The sequence below is a fragment of the Phoenix dactylifera genome, chromosome 14 (genome assembly GCF_051530095.1).
Source record: "Phoenix dactylifera cultivar Ajwa chromosome 14, Ajwa_hap1_PhDact_Kaust_v1.1, whole genome shotgun sequence".
Taxonomy (NCBI): domain Eukaryota; kingdom Viridiplantae; phylum Streptophyta; class Magnoliopsida; order Arecales; family Arecaceae; genus Phoenix; species Phoenix dactylifera.
In genome coordinates this window covers 19568091-19582486 of record NC_143203.1, presented here as the reverse complement: position 1 = coordinate 19582486, position 14396 = coordinate 19568091, and the positions used below count along the sequence as shown (strand labels likewise).

The 14396-nt window shown below is 38.8% G+C and overlaps 2 protein-coding genes and 1 pseudogene across 3 annotated transcripts; 2 read left to right on the top strand and 1 right to left on the bottom strand.

The window, feature by feature from the left end:
* The first annotated feature begins 1652 nt into the window (after nt 1-1652).
* On the top strand, nt 1653-4090 carry LOC103715091 (pollen-specific leucine-rich repeat extensin-like protein 4). Its single transcript, XM_089927116.1, has 2 exons — nt 1653-3633; nt 3892-4090. The coding sequence occupies exons 1-2, from the start codon at nt 1653-1655 to the stop codon at nt 3960-3962; spliced, it is 2052 nt and encodes a 683-aa protein (XP_089783242.1). The 3' UTR covers nt 3963-4090.
* Nucleotides 4091-8022: 3932 nt separating this feature from the next.
* LOC103715092 (2-oxoglutarate (2OG) and Fe(II)-dependent oxygenase superfamily protein) lies at nt 8023-12622 on the top strand. Of its 2 annotated transcripts, none has more exons than XM_008802614.5 (5): nt 8023-8167; nt 8260-8365; nt 8560-8591; nt 10057-10264; nt 11981-12622. In XM_008802614.5, the coding sequence occupies exons 1-5, from the start codon at nt 8060-8062 to the stop codon at nt 12196-12198; spliced, it is 672 nt and encodes a 223-aa protein (XP_008800836.4). In that variant the 5' UTR covers nt 8023-8059; the 3' UTR covers nt 12199-12622. The 2 variants fall into 2 exon arrangements, with proteins under 2 accessions (XP_008800836.4, XP_008800834.4); XM_008802612.5 differs by having other exon boundaries at nt 10057-10269; nt 11981-12469.
* Nucleotides 12623-13506: 884 nt separating this feature from the next.
* LOC103715093 (translocator protein homolog pseudogene) lies at nt 13507-14396 on the bottom strand (annotated as a pseudogene).

Genomic DNA, 14396 nt, shown 5'->3' with positions numbered 1-14396 from the left:
AGTAGTAGTAGTAATTAAGGTACCATAGTAGTAGTAGCAGCAATAGTAGCAATAGGAGCAGGAGGAGAAGCAGTAGAAGTACCAGTAGTAGCAGGAGGAGCGGCAGCAGCAACAGTCAAATTTCAAGATTATTCTCAATGTCGAATTTAGGATTCTAGATGAATGTCAAATTTCTTAAATGCAAACTCATTTTGCATGCATGGCAACAAAAGGTATTATCAGATTTGAATATTAAAATTTGAAATTGAGTTGAAATTTGAATGTGTTACATATCTTCTACAACAGTAGCATTATAATCTCAGCTTTTATCCTCATGCAAGTTCTAATCCTAACTGCAGTCTAGCAGCACATATTGTTGAACCTGATCGAAGTTAGACAAGCCAATAGCTTGTATCACAAATTTGATTATGATCTTACCCTCATGCTCAAAGAGGAAATAAATTAAGTCCAACAAACATAGCATCTTTTAAATTGCATGAAACAACGCCAACTACAAATAACACATTGAGATACATAGCATAACTATAAAGTGCATGCGAGGGCTCACACTTCACGCCACAGATGACAAGCCACCATACTTCACTTTGTTTTGATCATATGCCACATGCACTCTTTGAGGTCCCATCATGCATGACTATGAAAAGATGTTTGAGATGCTCTTATTTCATTTTTTTGTACTTCTTTTTTGAGCAAGTACAATTGGGCTGCCATCTTAGGACATCAAATCTCTATCCTCTCCACTAGAGATGATAATACCAATCGATTGGTCTAAGGCTCGTCGGCTAAAAATAACCCATCTATATCTCTCAAAATTAGATAAAATTTAATTATCTATATTGATGGAATTGTGAATAAAAAACTCAAATTGTGTGGAACAATCATATAATGGTAAATTAAGGGGCAGATATGCCCAAGAAACAAATATAGTGGTGCACTTGTATGATTAGAGTATAGTGTTCTTTGAGATCTAACCTAGGCATTTTATTAGGAGTTTGTTTATCCTCATTAAAATTGTTTACTCTTGCCATATATCAATTGCTAACGCTAAGAACTATACATGATAAATAATAAGCTCTAACTCTCCATAAGTTTCGGGTGGCAGTCAGTATATATATATGTTGGCTAGGTTTCTCAAGGATCGCTTGAAATAAATAATCATGTAACCTTTTAAAAGTCACAGCTTTTCATCCTTTCTCCAACACTCATCTAAAAAATAAAATTAAAAAGAAATCTTTAAGTCTATGTTCTACCTACTTTAGAGTAAGCAAAGGAGATTCATTAGATTGTGAGCAAGGTATGGTTGCAAGAGGGTGGAGACCAAACTTATCTACCGAGGTGATGTGGCTGCACGCATGACAATATCGTGGACATCCGAAAGTGGTGTACATCCATCCATTTTACCCATTCGACGCACATCAATTTATGGAAATTCTTATGCTTCTGTTTTTCGTGTTGTCATTTCTACATGTTCCATTTTAATCCGCTAAATCAAACCAACCAAAACAAACAAACTCTACCTCCAAATGAGGCCTACCATCCACAAACATCCATGGTTTCCCCCTCTATAACAACCCATCCCTCCCCTCCCACCCGATCCCCTTTAAGCAGCCTTGGGCTCTCCAAGGGTGGTGCTCCTCCTTGAACTACCTAACATGGAGGCCTTTGGCTGCGCCATACCCCTCCTCTTTCTCCTTCTTTTCTCCTTATCCCTTATCCTTCCATCCTTGGCCCTCTCTGATGTCGAAGCTTCCTTCATTGCCCACCGCCAGCTGCTTGCCCTTTCAGAGAATGGGGACCTCCCCGACGACTTTGAGTTCGACATCAAGATTGGCATCCGCTTCGCCAACCCTCACCTTCGTCGTGCCTATATCGCCCTCCAAGCATGGAAGCATGCCATCTACTCCGACCCCCTTAACTTCACCGGCAATTGGGTCGGCCCCGAAGTGTGCACCTATAATGGCGTCTTTTGCTCTCAGGCTCTGAATGATCCAAATATCACTGTTGTTGCCGGTGTCGACCTCAACAACGCCGACATAGCTGGCTATCTTCCTGTCGAGCTTGGCCTCCTCACTGACATTGCCGTCTTCCATATTAACTCTAACCGCTTCTGCGGCATCATTCCCAGGAGCTTCTCCCACCTCACTCTCCTTCATGAGCTTGATGTTAGTAATAATCGCTTTGTCGGATCCTTCCCGATGGTTATCATTGGCCTACCCAATCTCAAATACCTTGATCTCCGGTTCAATGACTTCGAGGGCCCCCTTCCACCTGAGCTATTCGATAAGGAGCTTGATGCCATCTTCCTCAATGATAACCGCTTCAATTCTCACATCCCTGAAAACTTTGGTAACTCAACGGCCTCTGTCATCGTCCTTGCCAACAACAAGCTTGAAGGGTGTATTCCAACTAGCGTTGGAAGAATGGGAGCTACTCTCAATGAAATGATCTTGATGAACAATGGGCTCGTTGGCTGCTTACCATGGGAGATTGGATCATTGGGCAATGTAACAGTATTTGATTCTAGCTGGAACTCATTAATTGGGGTGTTGCCGAAGAGCTTTGCTAGGTTGATGAAGGTTGAGGAGTTGGATTTGTCACATAACATACTCACCGGTGTCGTGCCAGAGAGTCTTTGTCGGCTATCAAGCCTCGTCAATTTCACATTCTCGTATAACTTTTTCAAGGGTGAGGCCAAAGAGTGCATGCCAGGTTCAAGGTTAGATGTTGTGTTTGATGACATCAACAATTGCCTTTCAGAGAGGCCAAAGCAAAAGTCAGCAAGGATGTGTACACCGATTGTAAATCGTCCTATCAATTGCAGCCGATCCAAGTGTAGAGCTTCTTCTAGCCCTTCAAAGTCATCGCCATCTCCAAGGCTAGTGAAGCCATCCCCATCTCCAAGATCAGTGAAGCCATCGCCATCTCCAAGGCCGGTGAAGCTATCGCCATCTTCAAGGCCGGTGCAGCCATCGCCATCTCCAAGGCCGGTAAAGCCATCGCCATCTCCAAAGCCCGTGAAGCCATCGCCATCTCCAAAACCATCTCCAAAGCCAATTACACAAGTGCATCCTCCTGTTCGCTCGCCACCACCAATTCAATCACGACCCTTACCATCTCCGGTGTACTCAACTCCACCTCTATTACCAAGTGATGCCCCTGCGACTCCAGTAAATTCTCCTCCACCATCACCTTTGGTGTTCTCACCACCTCCACCACATCATAAGGAGACACCTGAAACACGTGTCCACTCACCACCACCACCATTTCAATTTTCTCCATCTCCAACTCCAGTAAGCTCACCACCCCCGCCAATGTACTCCCAGCCTCCAACACAATCACCACCCTCTCCAATAGTCCAATCTCCACCTCCTCCAATCTTCTTCCCACCTCCTCCAACTTCCTTGCCACCTCCTCCAACGATCTCACCACCTCCACCAGTTATTCACTCCCCACCTCCTCCAGTCTATTCGCCACCTCCTCCAGTTTATTTGCCGCCGCCTCCAGTCCACTCACCACCTCCACCAGTCTTCTCGCCACCCCCTCCAATTTCCTCACCACCTCCACCAATGGTTCGTTCTCCACCACCCCCAGTCCACTCACCACCACCGCCAATAGCATCACCACCACCACCGGTACAATCTCCCCCGCCACCGGTGCAATCACCCCCACCACCGGTGCACTCACCTCCACCTCCAGTCACTTCTTCACCACCACCGGTACAATCTCCCCTGCCACTAGTGCAATCACCCCCACCACCGGTGCACTCACCTCCACCTCTAATCGCTTCTCCACCACCTATTTTCTCTCCACCTCCACCTATTTTCTCACCACCGCCAACAGTTTTATCTCCTCCTCCCACCCCCACTAATGTTCCACCACCGCAAGATGACTTTATCCTCCCACCGGTTGGTGGAACAAGTTATGCATCACCACCTCCACCCATCTACTCAGGCTATAATTAAATCTAATTAGTCCTCCATTCTCCAAGAAACACTCACTTTTTTTAGATAATTTTTAGAGGAAGCCCATCCATTTCCCATAATTTGCCATGCTACAACAATGTACTTATTTTTACTGTTTTATATATGGTCATGCAAAAGAGAGGCACAAGAGGCAGCAACTTGTAAATCTATCTTATCTTCATTTAAAGGATTTTTTTTTTAATATTTGTGTGTACTTTGAAAAATATAGGTGATTATGAATTCCATTGATTTTCTAAGAGGATAATTTTTTTAAGTACCATCTTTAATAACCTTGACTCTCTCTCACTCTCTCTCTCTCTCTCTCTCTGACATATGATCACCTCTATCGATTTTATCATAGTATTGATCTTCCCTTCCTAATTACTTTAGATAACCTTTACTTTGTCATGTATGCATACATAGTGTGTTTAAATAATGGATTAATGATACATAAGAAATTATTATACTTAATAAGAGGTCAATAAGAGTAAATATGGGGATAGAAGCAAATAGAATAAAGCAAGAACTTTAAACATGACTAAGATAACAATATGATATTGCCATCTTTACTACATTAGTACTAGCTATTCAAAAGTTGTCATATTCTTGACAAAATTTAGATGGTCAGCGAAAAGTTATTTTGCTAGAATTGTGGCAAAGATGCATTTAAGATAAAGCCAACAAATGCTAGCTAATACCTAGTTAGTGGAGCTTTCATCTCAATGGGCATCATAAACTAAATCACTTATAATCACAATTTGCCTTGGGACCTTTGGTTGAATGTGCATGGACATTGAGCATCAATCTCAACATAATTAAAGGGTCCACAATGATTGTCATTTTTTAAATGCGATATCTCATTTTTTGTCCTCTTGTATAAATGCAATCCTTCACATGATAAGACCCAAATTGAAGGCTTCACTCTGATCTTCTCCAAAGCAACAAGAAGATTCATGATCAAATCACTTGTGACATGGAAAGAGATCCATATGAGGTTATCTTTGCCTATTCAAACATATTGGTTTTAAAGTCATTTTACATATGATCCAATGAAAAGTAACTTCATTTATCATCAAATGAATGGTGACCATCATCAATGATTAGCCCTTTGATGAACAAAATTTATCATATAGACTATCTTCTTGTGTAAAGTAATATGTTTACTTAAAGCATCTACAACACTACCTCTCTGATGATATCCTTTAGGAGCTTACATAGATATAAGTTTTGTCAAATTTTTAAGATATGTTGCACAACAAATCTTTCTTTTTTATATCATTATCAAATATTGCACACTACTTTTTCGAAGTTGCAACAATTTCTAGTAGTCAAGGATCATGCCTTTCAACTCCATAAGTAGATTTAAAGTTTAGGTGAACAAGATAGCTCGCTCCTTATAAACATGTAAGTGTCATATAGGTTAAAGGAAGCTGATCATAGTTCTTTTGTTGACTATACCTTTCACTTTTCCATACATAACAATTATATTTGCAATTCTACCCAAAAAAAAAATTATATGTGCTAGCGTTGCATGTAGGTGGTAGATTCTTGTAAAAGTCCACTCTACGATGTTTCCATCCATTTATTTTCGAAACTATATATTCTTGGCGCATAAAGTTTCACGGGATTGTTTGCTTGTGCAATTTATGAAGTACCTTAAAAGGAAGGCATGGGATGAGAGGGTTGTGACATGGATGGATGGGGAAGGATTCCTAAAAGCAAGAAAATAAAAATATTTTCATCTCGATGAAGAGTGAGCTCTTTCTCGATGCCTTCAACATGAGGATAGTCTTGAAGATCCCCACTGATTGCATCATTTGGTCTAAGGTAACTCCATTGAATCACAATAAATAACCATTTCATATAATTTATCAAATATTATGTTATAAGTGGATCCAATAATAACATTTTAGCTTGACTTCAATTCATAACTATTTCTTTTTTATCATAATTTAAAATTTTATAAGAGTATACATACCAACCAACCTCCTAAAAATTACCAACACCTTGATACAAGCTTCTTTTTCTCTATCATAGCGAAGTTACATGATTCATAACCAACCGATTTAACTATCATTCATATTTGAATTTCTTGTCAAGGATTTTAAATAGGTTTCGATGAAATCTAACATTAGCCAAATATGATAAAATTGTTTGGTGTAAGGTAACTCCATTGCATCACAATAAATAACTATTTCATATAATTTATCAAATATTATGTTATTAGTGGATCCAATAATAATATTTTAGCTAGACTTCAATTCATAACTATTTCTTTTTTATCATAATTTAAAATTTTACAAGAGTACACATACCAACCAACCTCCTAAAAATTACCACCATCTTACTGCAAGCTTCTTTTTCTCTCTCATAGCGAAGTTACATGATTCATAACCAACCAATTTAACTATCACTCATAGTTGAAATTTCTTGTCAAGGATTTTAAATAGGTTTCGATGAAATCTAACATTAACCAAATAAGATAAAATTGTTTGATATTTGATTTTGCTTGATATACTTATAATGAATGGCCAACTAAACTATATAAGTATTAGGGACTATAGTTGTATCTACGTATAATAATAATATTATCTTCTAGCTAATGACATAAAAATTTGTATACATGCTCTAAATTTTCTATAAACATCATCTCTATCTTATTTATAGATCCGTATATCTTGCCACTTTTCTTCATGCCACATAGAAATGAATAAGATTTTGTCCACCGCAAGTAAAAGGAAAGAAAAGTAAGTCAATAATATGCATGCAAATGAAGAAAAAAAATCAATAAATATTATAAAGATTATCACAATTACTCCTAAATACACTATACCATCCTTTTGTAATGACTTCTATAACAACAAAATGGCACTTTGTGTAACATTTAGACTATTAATCTCAATTGAATAAGGAACAATACATACATATTTGAAGGACTGCGATGTGGGATAGCTGAACAAAAATAGTGGGGAGGGCCAAGGTGAAAACCATGCCATTCATATCCATTATCTGATAAATAGTGGCTTTGCCAACTCAATCAGAAGACGTTCTACCTAATCATTTCGCAAACTTTTATCCTAGCCCGAATCAAGTCCTTCACAGCTATTTTAAAATAAAGAGTTTCATGTACCAAAAAAAAATTATTAGGAGCTTCAACCGGACCTAATCAATCAACATGGTGGTCAATGAATCAAATGTTTTGGGCTCTATTTAAATTAGTAACTTATTTTTATTTAAATTTTTTTTTGCTTGTTGGTTGAGGCTGCATGAGACTTAGGAGTGGCAATTGGGTCAGGTCGGACTAGATATGAGCCGGTCAAAAATTCATCAACCTAAATCCGACCTATTTATTAAATAGGTAACTTGATTCGACCTACATAACTCATTTATTAGATATGTTAAATGGGTTAAACGGGTTTTAAACGAATTAAATTGATTTAAACAGATTAAACTGGTTAAGTGGTTGGGTTAAATAGATCAAAAATCGGTTGAGCAGGTTTCAAACAAGTTAAGCAGGTTTCAAACAGGTTAAATAGGTTCCAACTCTATTATTAAATAGGTCAAAATGGGTTAAACGGATCAAAAGTTTAAGTCCGAATCCAATCTATTTAAAAAACAAGTTTAGACAATTTAATCTATGTTTTTATCTAAACCCATTTATATCGAATCCAAATCCGCTTAAAATGGATCGTTCATAAATTGAATTGACGGATGAGATCATGCCTATAATTAAATTGTATGATCGCTTGGCTTGGTATTTTGCAGCTTTTTGCCCCTTCTTCTCCTTCTTCTTTTATTTATTTTTTTATTTTTTTATTTTTGAGCTTCTTTTTTGACTTAGTTGAGGTCTCTCCTTATTTCATTTACTAATGAAATGTTGTGATTGGTTTCACCATCTCGCTATAAAAAAAGAAAAAGATTGCTGCTTTGCTGAACGGTTGAAGGTAGACTTATTTTTAATAAAAGGAAGGATGGTACATTTATTTATGGCCATTAAAAAAATGCCACGTATCCCAATTGTATTAATTTAAACTCCTCGTCCTCTTACTCTTTTTGTTTGCGGGGTTGGCCCCGGGGGTTGGGGAGGGTGGGGGGCGATGGAAGAGGACGACACCGAGATCCAGCGACGCGTGCTCGAAGAAGCGTTCGGAGAATCCTCGGACGACGAGGGACCAGCCCGTTCGGCCGCAGATCCCTTCCTCTCGGTTCGTGAATCCTTTCCCCTCTCGCTTATCCCTCTCTCCGCCCCTCTTTCTCCCTTTCTTCTTGTTGAATTCGATCCGTGTAAATGCCACAGAAAAAGCCTATTTGGGAATCAGTGAATGGTATTAAGGGTTTGTGGCTGTGCCGGGGCTTCCTTTCGATAAAGCAGCAATCTTTGCTTCTATCCGCGATCGAACGAGGTGGAACTCCCACTAATAGCTTTTTTTTCCTTTAATTTTCCACCGTTTTGTTTGTTTAACCCTATTGTCGAATGCTGACTAATGATTAATAAAAGAATAATTTTGAAGCCAAGATTGCAGCATTAATTTAAAAAGTTCTTCTTTTTTTAAGAAAAACTCTGAAATATCTCCATGTTCTTCTTTTTATGTTGCAGAAGGGTGGTTCTCAGATGGTTCGCATAATCAGGTGCTGTTTACCATTCATTGAATTAACTGATTTCTACTTCAGTGTTAGCAATGTCTTGGTAGAAATTTACTCGATTGTTATTTCTATTATCTGGATAATTGTGGATGCTTGTGATAAATATTGTAACTAATAAGCATTATCCGAACTCTTCGGCGTTGGCATCTACTCTCCAAGTTCTTCTTATTAAGGGCAATCTTTGGTGTTATTAGAAGTTCTTCTAGTCTTGTCTCACAGCTTTCATTTATGTTAGTTGCGGCCTTCCTCTCCCTTATCACCCTCTGGCAATGTCAGTGCCTTTCCCAATAGGGGCCTCCTCAGGTCATCTATGTTGTACATGACTGTATCATCTTAATGAGTTCTTCATCAATTTGTCCTTAACTTGTGCAATTTCTATGCCATGTCTACATTTTTCCAAGTTATTCGTCTACTTGTTTTTGTTTCTTCTACGCACATGCATATGTTAACATGTATGGGGTATCAAAGAATTGCTTGTCACTGTCACTGCCACTGATCGCCAAGAGTTAGCTGGTCTTTCTACCTGACGACATTCTTGCAGTTTTATGTTGCTTTCCACTTTCTGCTGTTGGTGGTTTATGAATTTGTGTTTTTGGTGATTATCTCTGCATTCTGGGGCTTCATTTTGTTTTGCTCAAAGTAACATAGTTGCTGTGGAGTTTAACTGTGAAAAAAAGTGACAAAATGTGGAAGTAAGTTAGAAAATTCCCTAGGATGCAATGAAATTGAGAGAGAGAGAGAGAGAGTTTGTGAGAAGAATCTGTTTTTGAGCTTTTTCTCAATTGCTGCATTATTAGGCCATTTATTTGCATCCAGACTACTTTTCTTGCTGATAACATGTTGCTGGTGGAGCTCTTTCTATATACTGGCTTCCTTCACCTCAGTGTTTAGCACTGTGTTGTTTTGGTACCTGCTGGTCATTGTGTATTTGTGTCAATGTCTATACTTTGGTTGAAGTTGCTGGTGATGAGTACAAATGCTTCTTATTATGCAGATTTATATATCCAACATCCTGATTGATACAACGGTTGTTGCTCTTTTATCCCAAAATGAGCCTTCAGCTTAGGGATCTTTAGGGACCACCATCATACTGAGTAGTTTGTAGGGAGGACATACTTCAATCATGCCCAAAATAGCAGCTAGTTTTTTTTTTGTTTTGTTTTTTTTAATGGCAGCACTACTTTAAGATGTCATGGTGCATGTGCGCACGCTAGTGCATATATATCTTTCTGGAAATTCTTCATGCTTAACTTCATAGGCCTGCAAAAGTTTATTTCAGTTTTATATATTTTTCTTTTATTTCATTGAAATTTTACACGTCGTCATAATCTTGTCAGGAGCATAATGTAGTTAAAGCAAATCACATAACCAATGAGTGGACTGTGGTTGCTTGATCTGTATAAGTTCTCCCTCGTAAATCTAACTTCTCTGTCTTATAATTCTTTAATAGGCTATGAGATTTGGGGACCTTCCGGAATGGGCAACTGAACTTACTAGATTTGTTCGTGAGGCAGTTTGTTCTGGTGAAGTATCTTTTGAGGCAAGCAGAGAGTCAACTTTTGAAGATCAATATGCTGAAGAAACTTGTCCTTTGCCGTTAGATTTGTTGTGGAGAGAACCACTTTTTGATCAACTTATTGCAAATGTATATGAACCAGGTGAGGTGCGGCCATTATTTCCTTTCTACTTACACTCCTTTTGTGTTATTTTGCATTTTTTGTTTCTCTAAATAATCCTTTGATAATGAGGTTTTGCCATTCTCTAAGAAGGCTTTGTACTTTTATCTTTCAGAGTTCATGGGTTATTATCTGGTTGTTTACTAAAGTACGATCATTTATGTGTCTATATTTCTTCTTCCAGGGTGAGGATATGTTATATTGTTCTTGCTCATTGCTACTTTTCTCTACAGCCTAATGTATCTCGATAAGGAATTGCTCGTTGATTTATGCATGAATTTCTTGTATATGTATATGATATTTGGTTAACATCTCAGCATCAGCACTTACGACTGGTCTTGTAGCTTCCATATTGTACTTTTGCAGATTTCAAATTTTATTCTTACACTTTGGCAGTCTAGTTTTAGATGATCTGATTTTTGTTTCTGTTCTTTTTTCCCTGATTACCATTCATTTCCAAAGTAACCTTCACAAAGTCCATGTAGATCCCTTAACTGGGACATTTTCTTGAAGTTATCTATGGTAACCCATGAAGGTAAGTGCTGTATTTGTTTCATTCATATGCTATTACAACCTTGGTGTTTGTGCACGTGATATTTTAAGCCCTCAAGTATAAGTTCTGCCATGCTCCAGAACTCTACTAAAATCAGTATTAAGGAACATTCCTACTCAGCCCATGATCCCAATCAATCTGACCTTAAGGAGATTAAGCTATACATTTAGGATGAAAAAGTGGCAAAAGTTTTCATTGGAGAAACCTCATGCTGATCTTATCTGAAATTTTGTGTGTCATATCACTTGATGGACAGAGCTTTCCTCGATCAAAATCAATGCAGAATGCTACAGTTTTTCCTTGTGAGTGTTTATTCTAAAGCTAGTCCAGTGAACGACATGATCTACCTGGGATATCTTTGTTGATAAATGTGCATGAAAGTTTGTAGAACAGATAAAAAAAATGAAAATATCTTTCTTAGCATATCATGAAATTATCGTCTTGATATGATTTACAACCACTGGACTTGATCCACATCCCATTAAGGTTTGTGTGCATAAGATTACGAGCCCAAGGAAAAGGTTTTGATGACCTTCTCCATCCTCTTATAATTGCAGGAGTTGCTTTATAATTTTTTAGTTAAAATTCTTTTGGTCTTGTTTAATTTATGGGAAGAATTTTTTCTCATTAGAATATTTTTCTTGGAAAGCTGATATCTGAGTATATGATGCCTGAAAAAATGATTTTGGAATATTTTGTGAGCATGGAAAAGCGATACATTCTAGAATAACTTATGTTTGGCTGAGCATTTACTTTTCTGAAAAGATTATGTAAAATACTTATTATGCTTTAAATAAAGAAAAAAAATCTTAACACATTCTATCTAAAAGCTCAAAAGCACTTTTAGAAAAAAAAAAAAAACCTAATTTTCATATCTCCTATAAAATCTTATTTCCATAGAAAAGCTACTTTACCATTTCTCTCTTTTGAAAACTCCAACCAAATATAAAGTATTTCTCCATATTCTCATTGACCATACTTTCCTTCCTCCTCTTCATGCGAACCAAATGGGTCCTTGTTGTTCACTTCATCTTGACAAGTCAATCTAATCGTATCTTATCATCGAAGAAAATAATGGTTCCTCCTTTATTTTGTTTTCCTTCAATTTCTGCTGGTAGACATCTGATACTTTTTCATTTATTCAGGGAATATGTGCGCATGTAGATTTAATGCGCTTCGAGGATGGAATTGCCATTGTCTCCTTAGAATCTGCTTGTGTGATGCATTTTATACAATGCGAAGCCGGAGATGGTCACACTGGGCTTCAAGGGGAAGAGACTTCCTCAACGAGGATTCCCATCTTATTGAGTCCAGGCTCCTTAATTCTTATGTCTGGGGAAGCACGCTATCTCTGGAAGCATGAGATAAACCGCAGACCAGGGTATCAGCTGTGGGAAGGGAAAGAAATTGGTCAGCAAAGGAGGACTTCCGTAACTCTAAGAAAGCTCTGCAAGTCACCCAGCTAAAGCTAACGGAAGGACATCTATCTGTTAGTATCTTTCACCAATGCATTTGATTTTAACCTGGATTCCAGGTAGAAGGCTTTGGATTGCTGCAAATGACCCATGCAATCGCAACGTTAGCTACGAATGGGTGTTGTGGTTGGTTTCAAGTTGGCCAAAAAAAAGAGAAAAGGAACGTTCTATTGCAAGCACAGCAAAGTGGTTAGTTTCTTGAAACGAAAGTTGTCCATCTTTATTGAGTGCAACATCTTCAATTTGCTCCAGGATTATTGTGAAACTCCTTTGGAATTAAATGACATATTTAGCTAGCTAGCTTGCTTGCCACCTTGCTTGCTTGTTTGATTTATATTTACAGTTACTTTGTTTTTTTGGGGATAAATCCCATCGTATAAGGTTAATGTATATAAACAACACAGAATATAGTTGCCAATGGTATTCCCATGGTTCAAGTGAATCTTAGATGCATTGTTGCTTGCCTTAAGTGATTAAATCATCAGAAACAATGCTTAGGATAGAGTGCAAGATATTTGGAATAAGATCTTCAAAGCTTTTCGATTACTCCAGGACTTGCTCTTCTGAGCACTGAGGTCATGCAAGTACTCAATTTGTGGGCACAAGGGAATAAAAAAAAAAGGGTCATGTTTGATAGATGAAAGATGATGTCTACCTTCTAAAGAAAAGAAAGGAAGGAAATAAAATGACAAATAAAATGAATGGAGGTACGGAATTAATTACCACCAGGATAAATCTGTACTAATTTATGCACAAAAAGACTTTCTTTGATTGTACTAATAATGTGGGAGGAGCTTGTATGTGCGCTCCGAGATCTACTGTTTTTTGATTTCTTTGATTGTATTTGGCACCAAGGTCCAGCTAAACCTAGATTTCATCCTAATCTGCTTCTAATTAGATGCCAAAAGAGCCAAAACTCTCAATACAAGATACGCCTCCCCTTCTCCTTCTCTTTCTCCAGGAAAAAAAAAAGAACAAAAAATCTGCTTCTGATCTAAGATTTATCTCCAGATTCATCCCATTCATTTGATAGGCCAAGTAGATCTCCTTCAGATTTTTTTTTTTTTTTTGGTATGATGTAACTAAGTTGACGTGGACCCTATTTTGCTGAGGTCCATACCCACCCTAATTAGAACATGAGCCTAAACTTTTAAACTATGTTAATATGGTCTCATAAAATAACCATTCAAGATAAATTAAGAATGATCAACTATTCAATCTATAGATATTGGCTGATAGCTAAGCTGTCCACAGCATCACATGCCTTTTAAGACAATTTTTGGTGCACATTATAGGTTCCCTAATTACAACTAAAAAAGGAAATGTAGCAGTTCCAGAATTAACACTGACACTTGATACATTTTAATCAGCTATGAAAACTAAGTGTAAAAGATCCAGCAAAGAGTGTACACAGAGCCAAACTTCACACAAGCGTATAGTTGAACACTGCCAGGAAGGAGACCCAGGCGAGGCATAGCTTCATGAGATTGCCGGCGATCGGATTCACCCGGCGGGAGCTCCGAGAGCAAGCAAAGAGGGCGGCCAAGAGGATGATGCAGACCACCAGACCCACCCGGGTGGCGCCGAGCCGAAAAACCAGTGGGCCCCAGAACAGGCCCAATAAGAACTGGGCTAGGAAGAGGGGCAGGGTGGTGGCCTGGGAGTGGAAGCCACCCTCGGCCCACACAAGCCAGGCCGAGAGACCCATGAGGCAGGAGGTCGAGATAGAGGCCAAGTGGATGGCCCACACCGGCGGGCGCCAGAAGGCCTTTGGGACGACGGTGGTGGCGGCGGTGCAGGAGGCGTAGGACGATAGGGTGGCGAGGATGAAAGGTATGGCGATTGCGATGGCCAGCGAGCGGACGCCTCGCTTGGCCATGGCCAGCTTTTGGGCCTTCCTATTCTTGGTGGTGGTGGTGGTGGTGTTGGTGGTGGACGGGGCGGTGGGATCATCTCTGGGGCGGTGTTTGAGGTTCTGGGAGGCCATGGGAGGGAGGTGGAAGGGAGAGGAGGGGAAGTGAGAGAGAAAAGGTCATAGGGGCCACGCTATAAAGAAGCTGGTTTTACTCCTGGGGTGACACATGTG